This window comes from Trachypithecus francoisi, unplaced genomic scaffold (genome assembly GCF_009764315.1).
Source record: "Trachypithecus francoisi isolate TF-2019V2 unplaced genomic scaffold, Tfra_2.0 Lachesis_group12, whole genome shotgun sequence".
NCBI classification, from domain to species: Eukaryota; Metazoa; Chordata; class Mammalia; order Primates; family Cercopithecidae; genus Trachypithecus; species Trachypithecus francoisi.
Window position 1 is genome coordinate 91,660,075 of NW_022681457.1, and position 21,999 is coordinate 91,682,073.

The 21,999-nt window shown below is 45.6% G+C and overlaps 1 protein-coding gene across 7 annotated transcripts in view; it reads right to left on the reverse strand.

Moving 5' to 3' along the window:
• Positions 1-21,999, reverse strand: part of AZIN2 (antizyme inhibitor 2) — a 43,984-nt gene that overhangs the window by 11,164 nt on the left and 10,821 nt on the right. For 4 of the 7 annotated variants that reach the window (XM_033227215.1, XM_033227214.1, XM_033227216.1 and 1 more), the window contains 5 exons: positions 21,348-21,520; positions 20,175-20,309; positions 18,869-19,034; positions 16,281-16,443; positions 14,970-15,082 (listed from right to left, as the gene is read on the reverse strand). In XM_033227215.1, the coding sequence (XP_033083106.1) occupies positions 14,970-15,082; positions 16,281-16,443; positions 18,869-19,034; positions 20,175-20,309; positions 21,348-21,520 (750 nt within the window). Of the gene's footprint in view, positions 1-10,123; positions 10,194-14,969; positions 15,083-15,105; positions 16,089-16,280; positions 16,444-18,868; positions 19,035-20,174; positions 20,347-21,347; positions 21,521-21,999 lie in introns of those variants that run through there. The other 3 variants (XM_033227217.1, XM_033227220.1, XM_033227218.1) reach the window with 3 other exon arrangements.

Genomic DNA, 21,999 nt, shown 5'->3' on the forward strand with positions numbered 1-21,999 from the left:
TTCAAACATTGTAAAAGAATGCTAGCACCTGATAATTCCAATATATGAAGTAAATGCAGGTCTGATCTGCTACCTATTGCTTTTGTGGTTCTTCCTCATGGTGACTTGTTTCTTTTTTTTTTTTTTGAGACAGAGTCTTGCTCTGTCACCCAGGCTGGAGTGCAGTGGTGCAATCTCGGCTCACTGCAAGCTCCGCCTCCCAGGTTCATGCCATTCTCCTGCCTCAGCCTCCCACATAGCTGGGACTACAGGCGCCCACCACCATGACCGGCTATTTTTTTTTTTTTTTAAATTTTTAGTAGAGACAGGGCTTCACGTGTTAGCCAGGATGGTCTTGATCTCCTGATCTCGTGATCTGCCCGCCTCGGGCCTCCCAAAGTGCTGGGATTACAGGCGTGAGCCACTGTGCCCAGCCTGTTTCTTTGTATGTTGTGATTTTTGACTGTGAGCTCATGTACTTTGAAATCTTATCTGTGAGCATTCTTATCTTTGAAACCTTATCTGTGAGAACCCTAAACTGAAGATTCCTCCTCCAGAGAGAATTTGTTTGCTTCTGCCAGAGGAAATTATTTTGAGGCTTAAGGTTTTTCAGACCATAGTTAACGTGAATTTGGGCCACAAGCCCAAGAGAAGGCTGGCTTGTGGTTGCAAAATCTCAATTTTTTGCTCTCTTCCAATCACTACCAAGATCAAAACAGGGAAGTTTTCTTGCTGTCCTTCTCTGTAGAATGGGCTCTTTTCTCTAGTTGACCCTTACACTAAGGATGTACTTCTTTTGGGTTCTCAGCTCTATGTAAGGGTATCCTATTGGATTCTCCATCTTGACTAGGCCCTAGGAACCCACACAGATATCAAAATTGAAGGCCAATGCTACCATGATTCAGCATACACTCCAAAACAAAAATCCAGTTTCAGAATTAGGTTGCTATTTAGCACATATTTAGATAATCACTGTTTTGTATGCTTGGGAAACACGAATGAACAAAATACACAAAGGTCCTTGTCCTCATGGGGTTTACAGTCTAGCAGGGGAAGGTAAACAAGTAAATTATACAGTATGTTAGGGCCAGGCACGGTGGCTCATGCCTGTAATCCCAGCCCTTTGGGAGGCCGTGGTGGGCAGATCACAAGGTCAGGAGATCGAGACCATCCTGGCTAACACGTGAAACCCTATCTCGGCCGGGCGCGGTGGCTCAAGCCTGTAATCCCAGCACTTTGGGAGGCCGAGACGGGCGGATCACGAGGTCAGGAGATCGAGACCATCCTGGCTAACGCGGTGAAACCCCGTCTCTACTAAAAATACAAAAACTAGCCAGGCGAGGTGGCGGGTGCCTGTAGTCCCAGCTACTCGGGAGGCTGAGGCAGGAGAATGGCGTGAACCCGGGAGGCGGAGCTTGCAGTGAGCTGAGATCCGGCCACTGCACTCCAGCCCGGGCGACAGAGCAAGACTCCGTCTCAAAAAAAAAAAAAAGAAACCCTATCTCTACTAAAAATTCACACACAAAAAAAATAGCTGAGCGTGGTGGTGGGTGCCTGTAGTCCCAGCTACTCGAGAGGCTGAGGCAGGAGAATGGCATGAACCTGGGAGGCGGAGCTTGCAGTGGGCCGAGATCATGCCACTGCACTCCAGCGTGGGTGACAGAGCGAGACTCTGTCTCAAAAAAAAAAAAAATTATATAGTACGTTAGAAGGTAACAAGCACTACTGAAAAAAAAAAAGAACAGAACACACAACACCAAAGACACAATCCATAAAAGAAAGAATTGATAAACTAGATTTCATTAAAATTAAAAATTTCTGCACTCCAAAAGACAGTATCACCAGGTGCGGTGGCTCACACTTGTAATCCCAGCACTTTGGAAGGTCGAGGCAGGCAGATCACTCGAGGCCAGGAGTTCGAAACCAGCCTGGACAACGTGGTAAAACCCCATCTCTACTAAAAATACAAAAATTGGCCAGGCTTGGTAGTGCATGCCTGTAATCCCAGCCACTCAGGAGGCTGCAGCAGGAGAATCGCTTGAGCCTGGGAGGTGAAGGTTGCAGTGAGCCAAGATCTCATCACTGCACTTCAGCCTGGGTGACAGAGCAAGACTCTATCTAAAAATAAACAAAAACAAAAACAACAACAAAAAAAATGTTAAGAGAAGATAAGCCACAGACTGGGAGAAAATAGTTGCAAAACACACATCTGATAAAGGACTGTTATCCAAAATATATGAAGGACTCTTAAAACTCAAAAATTAGAAAACAAACAACTAAAACTCTGTTTATAATGGTCAAAGGAATTTAACAGATACTTTGCCAGAGAATATACACAGATGGCAAATAAACATATGTCATCAGGGAAATATAAATTAAAACAACAAACACCACTGCACCCTTATCAGAATGGCCAAAATTCAGAACACTGGCAACACCAAATGCTGGTGTGGATGTGGAGCAACAAGAACTCCCATTCATTGCTGGTGGGAATACAAAATGGTGCAGCCACTTTGAAATACCGTTTGGCAATTTTCTGCAAAACTAAACATATTCTTACCATATGATCCAGCAATTCTACTCCTTAGCATTTACCCAAAGGAGTTAAAAATGCATGTCACACAAAACTTACACATAGGTGTTTATAATAGCTTTATTCATAATTGCCAAAACTTGGAAGCAACCAAGATGTCCTTCAGTAGGTGAATGGATAAACTGCTGTACACCCAGACAATGGAATATTATTCAGTGCTAAAAAGAAATCAGCTATCAAGCCATGAAAGGATATGAAGGAAACTTAAGTGCATATTGCTAACTGAAAGAAGTCAGTCTGGGCCATGGTGGTTCATGCCTGTAATCCCAGCACTTTGGGAGACCAAGGCGGGCGAATCACTTGAGTTCAGGTGTTCGAGACCAGCTTGGCCAACATGGGGAAACCCCATCTCTACTAAAAATACAAAAAGTATCTGGGCATGGTGGCACATGTCTGTAATCCCAACTACTCGGGAGGCTGAGGCAGCAGAATCACTTGAACCCAGGAGGCGGAGGCTGCAGTGAGCCAAGATCATACCACTGCACTCCAGCCTGGGCAACAGAGTGAGACTGTCTCAAAAAAAAAAAAAAAAAAAAAAGTCAATCTGAAAGTCTTTAATTCATTTTGTATATGGCGTGAGATAGGGTCCAGTGTTATTTTTCTGTATGTGGATATCTAGTTTTTCTAACACCATTTATGGAAGAGACTGTCCTTTCCCATTGTGTGTCCTTGGCATGTTTGTTAAAGATCAATTGACCGTAAATACATGGATTTATTTCTGGGCTCTCTATTCTATTCCACTGGTCTGTATGTTCGTTTTTATGCCAGTACCATGCTGTTTTGCTTACTATAGCTTTCTAGTATATATTTTGAAATCAGATAATGTGATGCCTCCAGCTTTCTTCTTTTTGCCCAAGATACTTTGGCTATTTAGGATCGTTTGTGGTTTTATACAAATCTTAGGATTTTTTTATACTTCTGGGGAAAAGATCATTGGAATTTTTATAGGGACTGCATTGAATCTATGGATCACTTTGGGTAGTATGAACATTTTAACAGTATTAATTCTTCCAATTCACAAACACGGGATATCTTTCCATTTATTTATGTCCTTTTTTATTTCCTTCATCAATGTTTTCTAGTTTTCAGTGTACAGATCTCTTACCTCCTTAAATTTCCTAAGTAATTTTTTGATGCAATTGTAAATGGGATAGTTTTCTTGATTTCTTTTTCAGATAGTTAGCATATAGAAACATCATATGTTAATTTTGTATCTTCTAACTTTCCTGAACTTACTAAGTCTAATAGTTTTTTGGTGAAGTCTTTAGAGGTTTGTGTGTGTGTGTGTGTGTGTGTGTGTTTTGAGATGGAGTCTGGCTCTGTCGCCAGGCTGGAGTGCAGTGGCGCCATCTCGGTTCACTGCAGCCTCCACCTCCCAGGCTCAAGCGATTCTTAGGCCTCAGCCTCCTGAATAGCTGGAATTACAGGCACACACCACCATGACTGGCTAATTTTTGCATTTTTAGTAGAGACAGGGTTTCACCACGTTGGCTAGGCTGGTCTTGAACTCCTGACCTAAAGTGATCTGCCTGCCTCAGCCTCCCAAATTGCTGGGATTATAGGCATTAGCCACTGTGCCAGCCTTTGTGTGTGTGAGATGGAGTCTCACTCTGTTGTCCAGGCTGGAGTGCAGTGGCATGATCTTGACTCACTGCAATCTCCGCCTCCCAGGTTCAAGCAATTCTCGTGCCTCAGCCTCCTGAGTAGCTAGGATTACAGGCACACACCTTCACGCTTGGCTAATTTTGTATTTTTAGTAGAGAGAGTTTCACTTCATTAGCCAGGGTGGTCTTGAACTCCTGACCTCAAGTGATCCACCAGCCTTGGCCTTCCAAAGTGCTAGGAGTACAGGTGTGAGCCACCACATCCAGCCTTAGAGTTTTCTGTATATAAGATAATGTCGGCCGGGCGCGGTGGCTCAAGCCTGTAATGCCAGCACTTTGGGAGGCCGAGACGGGCGGATCACGAGGTCAGGAGATCAAGACCATCCTGGCTAACATGGTGAAACCCCGTCTCTACTAAAAAAAATACAAAAAAACTAGCCGGGCGAGGTGGCGGGCGCCTGCAGTCCCAGCTACTCGGGAGGCTGAGGCAGGAGAATGGCGTAAACCCGGGAGGCAGAGCTTGCAGTGAGCTGAGATCTGGCCACTGCACTCCAGCCCGGGAGACAGAGCAAGACTCCGTCTCAAAAAAAAAAAAAAAAAAAAAAAAGATAATGTCATCTGCAAACAGAGACAATTTTACATCTCCCTTTCCCATTTGGGTGCCTTTTATTTCTTCCTCTTGCCTAATTGCTCTGGCTAGGACTTCTAGTACTACACTAAATAGAAGTGGTGAGAGTGAGCATCTTGGTCCTGCTCCTGACCTTAGGATCTTTGCTGAGTATAACATTAGCTGTGAGTTTGTCATATATGGCCCTTATCATATTGAGGTACATTCCTTTCATACCTAATTTGTTGAGAGTTTTTATCATGAAAGGATGCTGAATTTTGTCAAACGCTTGTTCTCCATCTACTGAGATGATCATATGATTTTTATACTTCATTGTGGTATTATAGTATATCACATTTATAAATTTAGACACGTTAAAATATCTTTGCATCCCAGAGATAAATTCCACTTGATCATGGTGTGTGATCATTTAATGTGCTATTTAATTTGGATTGCTAGTATTTTGTTGAGAATTTTTGCATCTATGTGAATGTGGCCTGTAATTTTCTTTTCTTAGGGTATATTTGTCTGGCTTTGGTCTTAAGGTAATTGCGGCCTTATAAAATGAGTTTGGAAGTGTACCCTCTGCTTCAGTATTGTTGAAGAGTTTAAGAAGGATTGGTATTAATTCTTTTTTACATGTTTGATAGAATTCACCAGTAAAGCCATTCAAGTCCTGGGCTTTTCTTTGTTGGGAAGTTTTTGATTACTGATTCAATCTCCTAACTCATTATTGGTCTATTCAGATTTTCTGTTTCTTCGTGATTGAGTCTTTGTAGGTAATATGTATCTTGGAATTTATCCATTTTGCCTAAGTTATCCATTTGTTAGTATATAATTATTCATGCTAGTAGTGGTCTCTTACGATCTTTTGAATTTCTGTGGTATCTTGTAATGTCACCTCTTTCATTTACAATTTTCAGTCTTCTCTCTTCTTAATCTAGGTACACTCTTGGTAAGTGCTATTGCAATACATTCCACATAGATTCACACTTTTGAAAGCATAAAAAACTAGAAAATGGAACGGCAAGTAAGAAAGCCCCATCCTAGAAATAAAAGGAGGATCTCTCTGCATGGACTGGGGTAACTGTCCTGAATTTTGCCCCCCAAGATTCTCATAAAACTCCCACGATACTTGCCTCCTCTCAATTTCACCCTATACTCAATCACATCTTGCATTTGTGAAGTGCCGATACACATTTTTTGAACTGCATCTTTACACACTGATATGGTTTGGCTTTGTGTCCCCACCCAAATCTCATCTTGAATTGTAATCCCCAGATATTGAGGGAGGGACCTGTTGGGAGGTGATTGGATCATGGGAGGCAGTTTCATCCATGCTGTTCTTATGATAGTGAGGGAGTTCTCATGAGAGCTGATGGTTTTAAAAGTGTTTGGAAGTTCCCCCTTCACACCTCTCTCTCCTGCGGCCATGTAAGATGTGCCTGCTTCCCCTTCTGCCATGATTGTAGGTTTCCTGAGGCCTCCCTAGCCATGCAGAACTGTGTCAATTAAACCTCTTTCCTTTATAAATTACCCACTCTCAGGTATTCCTTTATGGCAGTGTGAGAACAAACTAATACATACACTAAATATGTATCATTTTAGAGCACTCAATGAACATTTAAAATGTTTATATATTGAAAAGTCCACCTAACATCTCAGTATTTAAAGAAAACCATATGCTCACAAGATTTAAAATTTTAAAGTGAAAAACAAAGTGCACTATGACACTTCTTTTAAAAGTAGAAATCAAAAACAACATTGGTCTTTCAAAATGTTACAGCATTGTAAATTAGAGCTTTTGGGCTTAGTTCTCTCCCCACACTCATCTCTGATTATTTCCAATATTTTAGAAGTATATTGAGGAAAACACCTTTTAATATCAGAGCAGCTAAAATTGGTTAAATCATGACATTAGTAAACAAAAAGTCTTGCTTATTCTTAGCAAAAGACTAGACAACTTTTAAAAAAATAATCAGGTCAGGCATGGTGGCTCATGCCTGTAATCTCAAGGTGGAAGGATTGCTTGAACAAAACAAGGAGCTCAAGACCAGCCTGGGCAACATGGCAAAACCCCATCGCTACAAAAAGTACAAAAATTAGCCAGGCATAGTGGCATGTGCCTGTAGTCCCAGCTATTCAGAAGCTGGAGTGGGAAGGATGGCTTGAACCTCAGAGGTGGAGGCTACAGTAAGCATGATTGTGCTACTGCACTCTAGCCAGGGTGACAGAGTGTGACCCTGTCTTAAATAAAATAAAATTGTCATTAAACCCAAAAGAAGTAGAAATCAAAGTACATTTAACAACAGTCATCTCTGAATGGTGGGATTAGTGAATCATTTTATTTTACTATTTGTGTCAAATTTCTTCTAATAAACATCCTATTTCTATAGGACAAAAAAATATATATATATATAATAAAGATAATCTATAACAGCAGAGCATAAAAGAAAGTAACAGATTTCCTTACAATTAATTACAGCAGGCTGGGCGCGGTGGCTCACGCCTGTAATCGCAGCCCTTTGGGAGGCCGATGCAGGTGGATCATGAGGTCAAGAGATCGAGATCATCCTGGCCAACATGGTGAAACCCCATCTCTACTAAAAATACAAAAAATTAGCCGGGTGTGGTGGCGGGCACCGGTAGTCCCAGCTACTTGGGAGACTGAGGCAGGAGAATCACTTGAACCTGGGAGGTGGAGGTTGCAGTGAGCCAAGATTGCGCCACTGCACTCCAGCCTGATGACAAATTGAGACTCCGTCTCAAAAAAAAAAAAAAAAAAAACTTACAGCAAACTTAGTTAAAACACAATAGTGTGTCAAATTTTCTATGAAAGAATAACAAAGAATTACAAAACTAAATAAACCAATAGAGTTAAAAATATTTGAATCAAACATCATATTAAATACATGCACACATGCATATGCAAGCTCATCTCTATATGCAAGAAAAAACTTCAAGACCTCCCAAATTAAGTGAACAGAGGATATAAAAAGGCATTGACACCAAAAGAATAAAACAATAAACAAAAACACAATGCTTTATCCTTGTCAAAGACATAGAAATGAAAGAAACAATGGCCGGGTGCGGTGGCTCATGCTGGTAATCCCAGCACTTTGGGAGGCTAAGACAGGCGGATCACTTGAGGTCAGAGTTCAAGACCAACCTGACCAACATGGGGAAATGCCATCTCTACTGAAAATACAGAAATTAGCCAGGTGTAGTGGCGGGCGCCTATTATCCCAGCTGCTCGAGAAGCTGAGGCAGCAGAATCACTTGAACCCGGGAGGCAGAGGTGGCAGTGAGCCAAGATTGCAGCACTGCACTCCAGCCTGGGTGACAGAGTGAGATTCCATCTCAAAAAAAAAAAAAAAAATCTATTCCATTCCAACATATACTAAACCTACTGTGTGCCAAGTTCTGTACTAGGGAAACAGATATGAACAGATATGAGACCCTCAAGGGTCTCACAGTTTATTGAATGATTGATTCACAATTCATTCAACAGATATTTAGTGAGCATCTACTATGTGCCAGGCACTGTGTCTAGTGCTGGGAACTCAGAGGAAACTAATTGGACAAGGTGGCTGCCCTCATAGAGCCTACCTGCTAATGGAGAAGACAGACTATAGGCAAGTAAACAAAAACATGATAATTAACAGATTATGATGGGTTGTGAAGAAAATAAGCAGGGTATCAAAATTATCTGATTGAGGGAGGTGAGCCTGCTTTAGAGAGGGCAGTCAGGAAAGGCCTCCCTGACGAGGTGACATCTGAGCTGAGACATAAGAAAGAGAATACAGCAGCTGTCTCGGGCGAGTGAAAGAGCATTCTGGGCAGAGCGAATGCAAAGGCCCTGAGAGCAGAAACAACTTATGTGTTACAAAAACAGAAAGGAGGGGAGTGGGGCTGGAGCTGGTAAGTGGAGCTGAAAACAGGGACGGGAGTGAGGGCAGAGGTAGCTGGGAAGATGGTGGGAGCCTTGCTGGTTGTGGTAAAGAGTCTAGGTTTTATTCTGAGAGCAATGGGAAGCCACAGAAGGTGTTAAGCAGAGGAGTGGCATAATCTTTGGGATTTTAAAAGATTGTTCTGTCTGCAGCGTGGAAAATGGGTGGTAAGCAGGTAGGAGTAGGGGGAGGAAAACCAGTTAATGGTTACTGCAGTAGCTCAAGCAGGAGGCAATGGTGGCTTGCATTAGGGTGGTGACAGAGAAAGAATTCACTGAATTCAAAATGTATTTTGGAACTACACTCAAGAATTGCAGGTGGACTGCATGTGGAAGGAGAGGGAAAGCAAGAATCAAGAATAATGCCAACTTGTTTAGCTTCAGCAGTTGGCTAGTGGCAGTGCTATTTACCGAGAGAAGTTTGGGGTTGGAAATCAAGAGTTCAGTTCTGAACAAGTGAATTGAGATGTCTGTGAAATCCCAGTAGGAATGTCAAGTGGGTAGCTGGATGTACAAGTCTGGAGCTCAGAGGTGTGATACAGGATAGAGATAGAAATGTGGCAGTGATGATAGTATGGAAGATACTAACAGCCTCAGTCTGGAAGCATTTACTTAGGAAGTACACATAGAGAAGATCAAGGACTGAGGCCCGAGACAGTCAACACTTAAAGGGTGAGCAGGAGAAGTGCCAAGGAGACAAGGTGAGAACAGCAGAAGAGTAGCCAAGGCCCAGGATGTTGCCACAGAAGCCAGGAGAGGTGAGCATGAAAACAGAGGAGGACCAGCTGCTGGGACAGAAGAGCCACATGGAAGAGCTAGCAGCATGGAAGTGACTTTCAAGAGCATCTTCCATGGCATCATGGAACAGGTACCCAACTGGAGAGGTTGGAAGGGCTAAGGGAGCTGAGTGAGCAGGGGCAGTGGGTACAGACCACTCGGTGGAGAAATTCAGACATGAAGGGCAACGCCAACTTACAAAGTCCCTGGAAGAAGTTCCTGGAAACACGTTTGGCCAGTAAATATACAATGAGATGTCCAGCTTTGCTAGTGATGAGGGAAATGCAAATCAAGACACAGTGAGATACCATTTTACATCCATTCCACTGGGAAAGTGTTTTCAGTCTGGCAATACCCCGTGCTGGGGAAAATGCAGAGTCACTGAGTCTCTTACACACTGCTGGTGGGATTGTCAGTGCAACACTTCAGAAAACTGGCACTGTCTCTTGAAGCCAAACATTCACATGCCCTGTGCCCAACCATTCCACTCCTTGCTCACTCATCAGAGAGAGAGGAACAAGAATTCACAGTGGCAGTATTCACAGTAGCAAAAACCCAAAGACAGTCCAAATGCCTTGAGAGGAGAATGGACAAATAAACTGCAGCATACTCACCAAAAGAGCGCTACACAGCAATGAAATAAATGGACTCTAGAGACATGCAGCAGGATGTGTGGCTCTTAGACTGTGATATGAAGGGAGAAAAAGCCCAAACAGGTTACATGCATCAAAATACCTTTTTATAAAGCAAAAAAACAAATACAATAAATTATAAATACACTCAAGGAATAGATTGAGATGTGATAGACCTATACTGAAAAAGAAAGCCAGAGAATAACAATGCATGAGTCAAGATAGTGACGACTTTGCATGGAAGGCAACATAGGTTAAATGATAATGATGCTTATTACGCTAAAAAGAAAACAAAGACAAGATCTCCCATGGAGCATTTTTATTCCAAACCTGATTAAGATGCTATTCAAACCACTAAATCTACCTAATTTCAAAAAACAAAAAAATACCAGGCAGAGAAACATGTTCAAAAGCACCAAGGGGAAATTCAGGAAATTCACCAATCAGAAAAATCAAGAATGCAGGAAAGTCCACAGGAAAAACAACTCAGTTTAAAATTACTGGCCAGGCGCAGTGGCTCAAGCCTGTAATCCCAGCACTTTGGGAGGCCGAGACGGGCGGATCACAAGGTCAGGAGATCGAGACCATCCTGGCTAACACGGTGAAACCCCGTCTCTACCAAAAAGTACAAAAAACTAGCCGGGCGAGGTGGCGGGCGCCTGTAGTCCCAGCTACTCGGGAGGCTGAGGCAGGAGAATGGTGTGAACCCGGGAGGTGGAGCTTGCAGTGATCTGAGACCCGGCCACTGCACTCCAGCTTGGGCGACAGAGCGAGACTCCGTCTCAAAAAATAAAATAAAATAAAATTACCAAAAAAAAAACAAACCAGATTTAAAAAGAGGGTGGGGGCCAGGAACAGTGGTTCACGACTGTAATCCCAGCACTTTGGGAGGGTGAGGCTGGACAATCACTTGGAGCCAGGAGTTCCTGACCCACCTAGACAACATAGGGAGATTGCATCTCTACAAAAAAGAAAAAGAAAAACAGAGCATGGGGAAACCAATGGGTTAAGAGAGAGACATGGCGCCGGGCCCAGTGGCTCATGCCTATAATCCTAGCACTTTGGGAAGCCGAGGCAGGTGGATCACTTGAGGTCAGGAGTTTGAGACAAGCCTGGCCAACATGGCGAAACCCCATCTCTACTAAAAATACAAAAATTAGCCAGGCATGGTGGCACACACCAGTAATCCCAGCTACTCAGAAGGCTGAGGCAGGAGAAAAGCTTGAACCTACGAGGCAGAGGTTGCAGTGAGCTGCGATCACGCCACTGAAATCTAGCCTAGGTGACAGAGCGAGACTATCTCAAAAAAAAAGAGAGAGAGAGCGCGCGACATGGCAACCAAATGCACCACGCAGACTTTCTTTGCCTCCTGATTTCAGCAAATCAATATAAAAACCATTATGAGACAGTTGGGGATAGCTCAACACCGATGATGGGGGACACTATGGAACTGTTCATTTTTTATTTGATAATGGAATTGTGATTTTTTAAGTTCCTTATTTTTTAGAAACATGTACAGTACTAAAATATTTTTTAAAAGCTCCAATAATATTTGTTCTGTACTTTTCTCATACATGGTTGTAGCTTGTATACTAATCTCACACACACACACACACACACACACACACACACGTGTTTCTATCCAACAGAACTGTACTTCCAAAGCACAGACAATTCCTCTGCAGACCTCAGCACAGTGCTTTGAATATTGAGAGTAGCACTTTGAGAGTACTGAATTATTTGCTGAATTTACAAAAATAAAAAAAAAGAAACATGCATGGTGCAATGATAAGAAGTATACCTTGAGCCAAGGATTATGTTTCATATAACTTTTTTCTTTTCTTTTTTTTTTTTTTTGAGACAGAGTCTTACTCTGTCGCCCAGGCTGGAGTGCAATGACGCAATCTCGGCTCACTGTACCCTCTGCCTCCCACGTTCAGGTTACTCTCCTGCCTCAGCCTCCCAAGTAGCTGGGATCACAGGCATGTGCCATCATGCCTGGCTAATTTTTGTATTTTTAGTTGAGACAGGGTTTCACCGTGTTGGCTAGACTGGTCTCATAACTCCTGACCTCAGGTCATCCAACCGCCTCTGCCTCCCAAAGTGCTGAGATTACAGGCTTGAGCCACCATGCCCAGCCTCATACAACTTTTTATACCGAGGTGTAAACACAAAGTCCCTGGGAAGGAAGAGCAGGTATGCAAAGAAAGATGCCAAAACTATTATATTTGTAAGGGGACCTTCTTTGGGAAAGAAGGTGCAGATACCCCCAGCCAGGCTGAATCCCTCTTACACACACTCCCAGCACCACAGGAGTGAACTTATCATGTGTACTGTCATCTATTCAATGTCTGACTCCACCGCCAGGCTGTGGGCCCAACTCTGGAGGCGCTCAAGTGGCCAGACTTGGAAAGCAGTTAAGAGCCTAAAGGAAGAAACCACAGCATCGTCCAGAGGAGAAACAGCACAGACCACAAAGAGAGTCAAATATCCCAGTGCCCAAGTCAGGAATGCCAACTAGAGATCAGCCAAAGCAGAGATCCTGGTGGGGGACGTGGCAGTGGGCTGGGACCACCATCTCCTCTTCTGAGGAGCCGATGAAAGGAGTGGAGTGGGTGAGAGCCAGCATGCAACAGGCAGACAGGGACTAGAGAAGCAGAGTAACAGGGATGCAGCAGCTGCCCGCTTTGTAACCTGGCCGGCCTGGTCCCTTCTCAATGCAGTAGGATGTGGGCTGCCACAAGAATGCAGGCAATGCTAGTGCGTCAGAGTAGAGAGCTCAGCATTCCTCAGCACCTTGGGGAGGCCTACTCCGACCAGCAGATGTAACCACATTTAACCATGGAGTGAGGCTCCATCAAGCACATCCAGGGTGCCTGGGCACCTGGAGGAGGGAGGGAGGGAGGGAGAGAGGGGTTCCCTAGGCCAGCACAGGGATAAGGGGCAGGAAGAGCCACAAAGTGGAGTTGATTTTCAAGACCCCTCTGATTGACTCTTGAAAAACCGGATAGGAGCTGGGCACGGTGGTTCACGCCTGTAATCCCAGCACTTTGGGAGGCCGAGGCAGGTGGATCACAAGGTCAGGAGTTCAAGACCAGGCTGGCCAATATGGTGAAACCCCGTCTCTACTGAAAATACAAAAATTAGCTGGGTATGGTGGCGTGTGCCTGTAATCCCAGCTACTCGGAGGCTGAGGCAGGAGAATTGCTTGAACCGGGACCTGGGAGGCAGAGGCAGCAGTGAGCCAAGATCGCACCATTGCACTCCAGCCTGGGCTACACAGCGACACTCTGTCTCAAAAAAAAAAAAAAAAAAAGAAAGAAAAGAAAAGAAAAAGCAAAAGAAAAACTGGATAGGATGGGAAGGGAAGGAAAAACATATTGAGTGCTAGTTTGGCATTTCAAGGCATGCAAGGAAAGTTTCTTTCCAGGAAGAGGGGCTGCACAAAGATCAAGAGATGGGAAGAGTCCGGGCATGGTGGTTCGTGCCTGTAATCCCAGCACTTTGGAGGCCGAGGCAGGTGGATCACAAGGTCAGGAGTTCAAGACCAGGCTGGCCAATATGGTGAAACCCCGTCTCTACTGAAAATACAAAAATTAGCTGGGTATGGTGGCGTGTGCCTGTAATCCCAGCTACTCGGAGGCTGAGGCAGGAGAATTGCTTGAACCGGGACCTGGGAGGCAGAGGCAGCAGTGAGCCAAGATCGCACCATTGCACTCCAGCCTGGGCTACACAGCGACACTCTGTCTCAAAAAAAAAAAAAAAAAAAGAAAGAAAAGAAAAGAAAAAGCAAAAGAAAAACTGGATAGGATGGGAAGGGAAGGAAAAACATATTGAGTGCTAGTTTGGCATTTCAAGGCATGCAAGGAAAGTTTCTTTCCAGGAAGAGGGGCTGCACAAAGATCAAGAGATGGGAAGAGTCCGGGCATGGTGGTTCGTGCCTGTAATCCCAGCACTTTGGGAGACCAAGGTGGGTGGATGATTTGAGGTCAAGAGTTCGAGACCAGCCTGGACAACATGGTTGAAACCCCGCCTCTACTAAAAATACAAAAATTAGCCGGGAGTGGTGGCAGGTGCCTGTAGTCCCACCTACTTGGGAGGCTGAGGCAGGAGAATCACTTGAACCCAGGAGGCGGAGGTTGCAGTGAGCTGAGATCACACCACTGCACTCCAGCCTGGGTGACAGAGTAAGACTCCATTTCAAAAAAGAAAAAAGAGAGAGAGAGAGATGGGAAGACACGATGGAGAGGGGAAGATACAATGATGTCTGGTTTTCTTTCTTTTCTCAAAGATGCCCATTAAAGGTGCTGGAGGCCCTGGGCTGGGTTCCACAGGCTAGGAGGAATGTTTTATGTATTCCTGTTCCCGTTATTACAGAAAAACCCACTGTATATGAAGTGTTTCTACTTCCAGGAATTTACCACAGAGCTGTAACCTCAACATATATTCACAATGCTCAAAAAGAGAAAACCAAATGGCCAACCACTAGAGTTAGATTGGTTAAAATACTATATAGTCATCAAAAATCATGTTGTCAAAGATCAGTTAATGGCATGGAAAGAGCTACACCCCATATAAATGGAAAAAGCAGGTTACAAAACAATATGATTCCAATGTCATAAAAAAAAGTATAAGGCATTTTTTAAAGTATGTAATGCTCAGAGTCTTTCTCTGTGTGGTAGGATTACGTGTGATAACCTTCGTCACCCTTGTTGTCTATTATAGACAATAAATATGTTTGACTTTTTAAAAATTAGATAAAAACACAACAAATGTTATTGAAATACACACACACAATTGAAAACAGGCCCACATGGGGTAAGCTCACCTTCTGCAGGATGGGGGTAGGGCAGATGTTGTCAAACAGGACTGAGTTGAAGATCCCATACACGCCCTCATCAAGGTGGTACACGATGGTCTTGGTGGTGGAACCATTTTCCTCTGCAGGAGGGGAGGGGTCAGGGCAGCACAAATAGCAATGTGAGGGGATGGTAGTGGGGCTGGCACAACAGTGGACTCAGCAAGAAAGCAAAATGGCTGCCCATTCCTCAACCATGAGGTGGGGCCTACAACAAAAGCCATCAGCGGTCATCCTCCCAATGACATGGGTTCACTGCCGTGTTGGGAACACTCACCCTTGCAGCCAAGCAACCTTGCCCAGGACGCACTCCCCTGCCTGCATCTGAGCCCCTAGATGCCCCAGCACAGGCAGAAGTGCAGCCCACCCAAACTCAAGACTCCAAAAGGTTAAGCTACTTGCTCAGAGGCACGTGATAGCGCAGTGGATGAGCCAGAATGAGAAGCCAGGTCTCTTGGTTGGATCAGATGGGACAATCCCCCAGGTCTATAAAGGAAGCCAGAAGAATGCCACACACGAACACAGGACATTCTACCTGGAGCCCACCGCCCTTCACATGAATTCTCTCCGGGGAAGAGCGCACGGTCCTGCGGCTCCCCGGCCTGAGGGTCCCAGAGCAGAGGGCAAAGCCTCAAGATCGGAGTCCCTGACACCTGTCACTCACAGGCTACTGTGTCTGACCTATCTGGAAGGGCAGGGAAGACCACTGATGTTGGTGATGTGGGCTCAGAAGCTCTGAGTCAGCCTAACCTGAACTTGAATCCCAGCATTGCCCCTTATCAGCCATGTGACCTTGGGCTAATGACTCAGCCTTCCCCTGCCTATGTTGTCACCTGTAAAGTGGACTTAAACAAATGTAAGCTGTCATTAATTATTTTCATTATATTATGAGAAGCAGTAGGGTGAGTAGGAGTCTGTACTTTGTAGAGGAGACAGACATGGGGTCGAATGCAGGCTTTTACTAGCTATTAAGCTGTTCACTTGTATTCTCTTTGGCTCTCAGTTTCCTCATCTGTAAAATTGGGTCAATAGAGTATCTATCCTCTCTAAGGTTGTTTTGCTCTCAATCTTCACAAAATATGAACACGTCTAGGAAAAAAGATACTAAATAAATGTCTTGAGGTGGGGTGACTTGATTGTAAGTTTCCCTAAAGCAAGAACCCATTCATTCTCCAGATTCCCCCATCCTCAGCCACTGGGTCTAAAACCAGACCCTGCTTAGCCAACCACTGTCTCCAGCTTCAGGGAAGAACAGGGCTCCACTGCCCACCTGGCACCTACCCTCCCTGCCAGGTTGATCCAGCAGAACCTCCTTCTTGGCAATGATGCTGACTGCCACAGTGAAGGCCGAGGTCACGTAGTAGCGCCCCAGCTCAGCAAGGATGTCCACACCACAGCCCTCTGGGAAGTACAGGTCCAAGGCTGAGTTGATCACAGAAGCAATCTGGTAGGAGGAGAATGGGGAGACAAGTATGTGTTTGAAATGTGGGCTTTATGGCCAGGCGCGGTGGCTCATGCCTGTAATCTCAGCATTTTGGGAGGCCGAGGTGGGCGGATCAAGAGATCAGGAGATCGAGATCACCCTGGCTAATACAGTGAAACCCCAAACCCCACATCTACTAAAAAAAAATTGGCCGGGCGTGTTGGCGCGTGCCTGTAGTCCCAGTTACTCGGGAGGCTGAGGCAGGAGAATCGCTTGAACCCGGGAGGTGGAGGTTGCAGCCACCGTACTCCAGCCTGGGTGACAGAGACTCCGTCTCAAAAAAAAAAAGAAATGTGGGCTTTATGCTGAAGACTTGCTACAGATCCAAGTCTATTTCTTGAAAGCTGCTTTGATTTCCGGAAGAAGGATTTGGCGCTGCTAAGGCCCCAGCTGGTAACTGTGGACAGCTGGCCAAGAAGGTAGGAGGGGGACAGAGCTGGGAAGAGAGCCTCATGCTTGTGTAAATCACCCTCCAGTAGAGAGCCTCATGCTTGTGTAAATCACCCTCCTTCATGGCCCCACGATGGGAAGGGGCACTCTTCGTATCACACTTGGTACTCAGATTCCAGAAGCCCTGATGTGGGTCTGTCTTTCATAAATAACCAGTTTGTTAAATACAGCTGACCCTTGAACAACACAGGCTTGAACTGCGTGGGTCCACTTATGCATGCATTTTCTTCTGACTCTGCCACCCTGAGACAGCAAGACCAAGCCCTCCTCTTCCTCCTCCCCCTTCTCAGCTTACTCAACTTGAAGACAATGAGGACAAAGACCTTTATGATGATCCACTTCCACTTAATAAATAGTAAATACATTTTCCCTTTCTTATAATTGTCTTAATAATATTTTATTTCTGGTCAGGCATGGTGGCTCATGCCTATAATCCCAGAACTTTGGGAGGCTGAGGTGGGCAGATCACTTGAGGTCAGTTCGGGACCAGCCTGGTCAACATGGTAACTCTACTAAAAATACAAAAAATAGCTGAGCATAGTGGCTTGCACCTGTAATCCCAGCTACTTGGGAGGCTGAGACACAAGAATCACTTGAACCTGGGAGGCGGAGGTTGCAGTGAGCCAAGATCGTGTCACTGCACTTCCGCCTGGGTGACAGTGAGACCCTGTCTCAAAAAAAAAAAAAAAAATATATATATATATATATACACACACATATATATTTTCTGTAGCTTACTTTATTGTAAGAATACAGTATATAATACATATCACACATAAAATATCTGTTAATCGGCTGTTTATGTTATCAATAAGGCTTCTTGTCAACAGTAGGCTAAGTTTTGGGGGAATCAGAAATTATATGCACATTTTTGAGTGTGTAGGGGTCGGTGCTCCTAAGCTCTGCGTTGTTCAAAGGTCAACTGTAATACACTTGATTACAGAAAATTCAGAAAATACGGAAGAGGAAAAAGAAGATAAAAATCACTCCTAATTCTATCACCTAGATGAATCTAATTATTGTTAACCTTTTGGAGTAGTGTATTTAATTACTTTTTATACAAATGTTATTTTTTATTATAACCATGATAGGTCTCTGTATACGTTTTTAGAACCTGTTTTACTTAATAGACGGTGAATTACCTCCCCACATTAAGTAAATGTTTTCATCAAAAGAATGTACCATAATTTAACCAATCCTGAGTATTAGATGGACGAGGGAAGTCCACTGGACTTCCGTTATGAACAAAGCTAGAACTGTCATCTTTGAGGCAAATTCTTTGAGACTATCCCAAATTATTTCTGTAAAGTCAATTCCTAGATGTCGGTATTGCTGAACGAGGTGCCTTCCAAGAAGAGGCGACCTCTAGTGGTTGCAGTGGGAACTGCTAGGACACATTTTTCTTGGCTTCACCTCGCAGTGGGTAAGGAAAAGGGAATGGAGGAGAATGGACAGGGAGCAGACCAAAGGTTGGTTTTCCTTTCCCTGCCTTCCCACCCGATTTCTCATCAGCCCACCTGAGGGTGAAGAGGCCTATCCCGCCCCTTAAAGAACCTTATGACTTATGTAAATGTGTCTTGGTTATGTCTCCAGTTGGCTGGTGAAGGGCATGGCAGGCAGAACCAGGTTCTGCTTTGGGTTTAGGAAGTGATGTAACCTCTGTGAGCCTCGGCTTGTTCAGCTGTAGCACAGAGTTAATAAGTAGTGAGATCGACCAGGTGGCTTTTGGCTTAGGAAGTGATGTAAGCTCTGTGAGCCTCGGCTTGCTCAGCTGTAGCATAGGGTTAATAAGTAGTGAGATCACCCAGGTAAGCACCAAGCACGGCATGCAGTGCATAGGACCCATGCACAGTGGTCTCCCTCCCATCATCTAATCCCTCCATATCCCCCTTCCCCACCATAGAGCCCAGCACAACACTCCCAGCTCCAGGGTTACCTCCTCAAATCTCACTTTGGCCCCTTCTGTGCCAGGGAAGCCGCCACCAAGGTCCAGAACGTGCATCTTGTGACCCAGCTCAGTGCCCATTTCAAACACGAGCCGGACATCTGCGATGGACTGAGCATAGGCCTGAGGGTCAGGACAGCCACTGCCAATGTGAAAACTGAGAAGACAGGAAGAGCCTCGGCTGACATGCAGGGCTCCAAGTGCCACCACCTGAGCCCCAGCCAAGAGTGACGTTGGGCAGGCACATGAAATGGTATGCCCATTTTACAGATGCAGTGACTGAGGGCCTGAAATGTTAAATGGGTTGCCAAGGGCCATATGGCAAGGGAGGAGTGGACAGGAGGCTCGATCCAAGGTCTCCTGGCACTTGGTGCTCCTCCCATCCCTCCTTCTGGGATGAGAGCCAGGACCCCCAGTCAACCAGATCTGGCTGTGCCTCCCAGTCAGCAGGGTGGCCTTGGCAGCTTACTCAGCTTTGTTTTAGTTTCCCCACCTATAATGCGGGGACAAGACCCACACCACACAAAGCTGAGAGATAATGTGCATGAAGCACTTAGCACAGCAGCTGGCACATCCTAAGTACAGAATAAACAAAATCCTATATTAGGTAGTTCATTGTTCATTAGGTAGTTCATTATTACCCCTTCCATATTCCATATCCCTGTAAGAAAAGAGGCACACAGCTGGGTGCAGTGGCTCACACCTGTAATCCCAGCACTTTGGGAGGCCAAGGCAAGAGGATTGCTTGAGCCCAGGAGTTTGAGACCAGCCTGAGCAATAGAGTGAGACCCCATGTCTACAACAAATAAAAATTAGTCAGGTGTGGTAACGCATGCCTGTGGTCACAGCTAATTGGGAGGCTGAGGCGGGAGAGAGAATTGCTTGAGCCTAGGAGGTCAAGGCTGCAGAAACCCATGATCATGCCACTGCACTCCAGCCTGCCTAGGTGACGGAGTGAGACCCTATCTCAAAAAAAAAAAAAAAAGAAAAGAAAAGAAAAGGAGCTCCTCAAGAGTGCAGCTGCAAAACCTTTGTCCTACAGGCTGGTAAAACTCCCTCAAAGCCAGGTCCCTGGATGGAACTTCCTGGGACAAGACCTTCTGGGGACCCTGGGGCTGGGGAAGGGACCATTCCAAACTTCCTTTTCAAAGAGAGGAAATTCTCAAATGGCAGAATTCCAGGCCCAGGGACAGGCCCTGCTGGGAGGTCCTGGGGAAGGTCTCTCACAGAATTAATTCCTGGGAAAGAGGCAGGGAGCCTGGTGTGGGAGGCGATGGCAGGGGTTCCCAGTGCTCACCTCACACCCACCACCTCCACATGGCTCTTCTTCGCATTTTCAAGCAGATGTCTGCAGGATTTCAACGACACTCCAAACTTCAGGCTCAGGCGGCTCAGGGAGTGGGAGTCATCAGTAGCAATGCACAGAACCATCCTGATGAGACACGCAGTGCCCCTCTGCTGGACAAACCCTGTCACCCCGCCCCAGCCACATCTCTCAATCAAGGGCTGTGGGCTACATGGCTCAGAGCCACCCAACCCCACAGGCTCCCTGACCCCTCCCTCTCCCTACACAGCCAATCAACCTTCAAGTCCTATCCAATCCATTCCTTAAATGTCCCTGGACCCATTCCTGCAGCCCCTGCCCTTGTCCAGACCTCACCAACTCTCCTGGGGCAGCTCCAGCCCCTCCAAATCAGTCTCCACACCAGTCAGAGCTTTCAAACTTGTCATGTATGAGAGGAATCATTTTTAAACAAAGCCTTAAGGAGGACCCAGTAACACGATGGAAGCTGCTTTGGATGGACTAGGTGGCCCATCACCTGCCCCCCAACCCTTCACCCAAAGGCCCCTCCTGGGAAGTCCAAGGGTGTCCAGTAATCATGTAAAAGGCACAGTCAGAGCAAAACGTCCAGCCCTGACCCCTTTGAAAGTCCATTTGCATCAGGTCCCCACCCCCGACCAGGATCTCCTTCAACCCCCTGCACATAGCATGCTGCAGCCACACTAAGTTTCTGCTTACTCTTAAATGCCCCATGCTGTTTCCAACCTCAATGCATTTGCTTATGCAGTTCACTTTTATACCCTCTCCAAATTCTATTCATTCCTCAAGGCCCGCTTCAAATGCCACTTGCTTCCTGAAGCTTTCCTGACCACTCCCTCAACTCTCTCAAGCCTGTGACTTTGGCTTCCATAACATGGGTCTCACTCCGCCTGGGGCTTTAACTAGTTATTTCTGCCTTTGTTCCAGCTAGACCTAGCATCCTGGGTTCAGTCCAGGAGAACCTACCCCAACCTCCTGCAACTGTGACTGGGTCCAGGACAGGGTGACCTGCCCCAGCTCCACCCCCTCACCCCACCCCCACCCTCACTCCACAGCCCAGCCTTCCCACAGCCCAGCCTCCCCTCAGCCCAGCCTCCCCAGCCCAGCCTCCCCACAGCCCAGCCTCCCCATGAGTGGTTCTCAGCTTACTTGGCACTGGGGTGGCTCTTTACCACCTTTGCCAGCTCCATCTCATTGTCAAAGCTCAGCAGCTGGATCCCATGCTTGGCAGCATATTTGATCTGTGCAATTTGCTTACAGGGGTTGGCGTAGATGATCTTACTGGCAGGGACTCCAATATGCTGGACCAACTCCATCTCTGCCTATGGGGCCCCAAAGGTGGTAGTAAGGAGGCACCAGAGCCTGCTGGCCCATGGAACCCAAGGAAGCACAGATGAGGGCAAAGTCACAGCTATGCATAGGGAGGCCTGTAACAGGTGGGCCTTGCTCTAAGACACCAGATACATAGAAATCAGGAGTTACATGGATTCACCATTTTTGATAAGCAGGGCTGCCATGTACAGCCATGCAGGTGGTGCACTGCACAATCCTGGGGGATGGGGGGTCCCATTCAGAATGAATACAGAGTAGATTTGTATATTTATTACAAATTCCTGGCAGTAAAGCATCTCATTCTAAGAAAATCAGTATACTTATTATAACAATTAATTGTCGGCCAGGCGCGGTGGCTCAAGCCTGTAATCCCAGCATTTTGGGAGGCCGAGACGGGCGGATCACAAGGTCAGGAGATCGAGACCATCCTGGCTAACACGGTGAAACCCCGTCTCTTCTAAAAAAAATA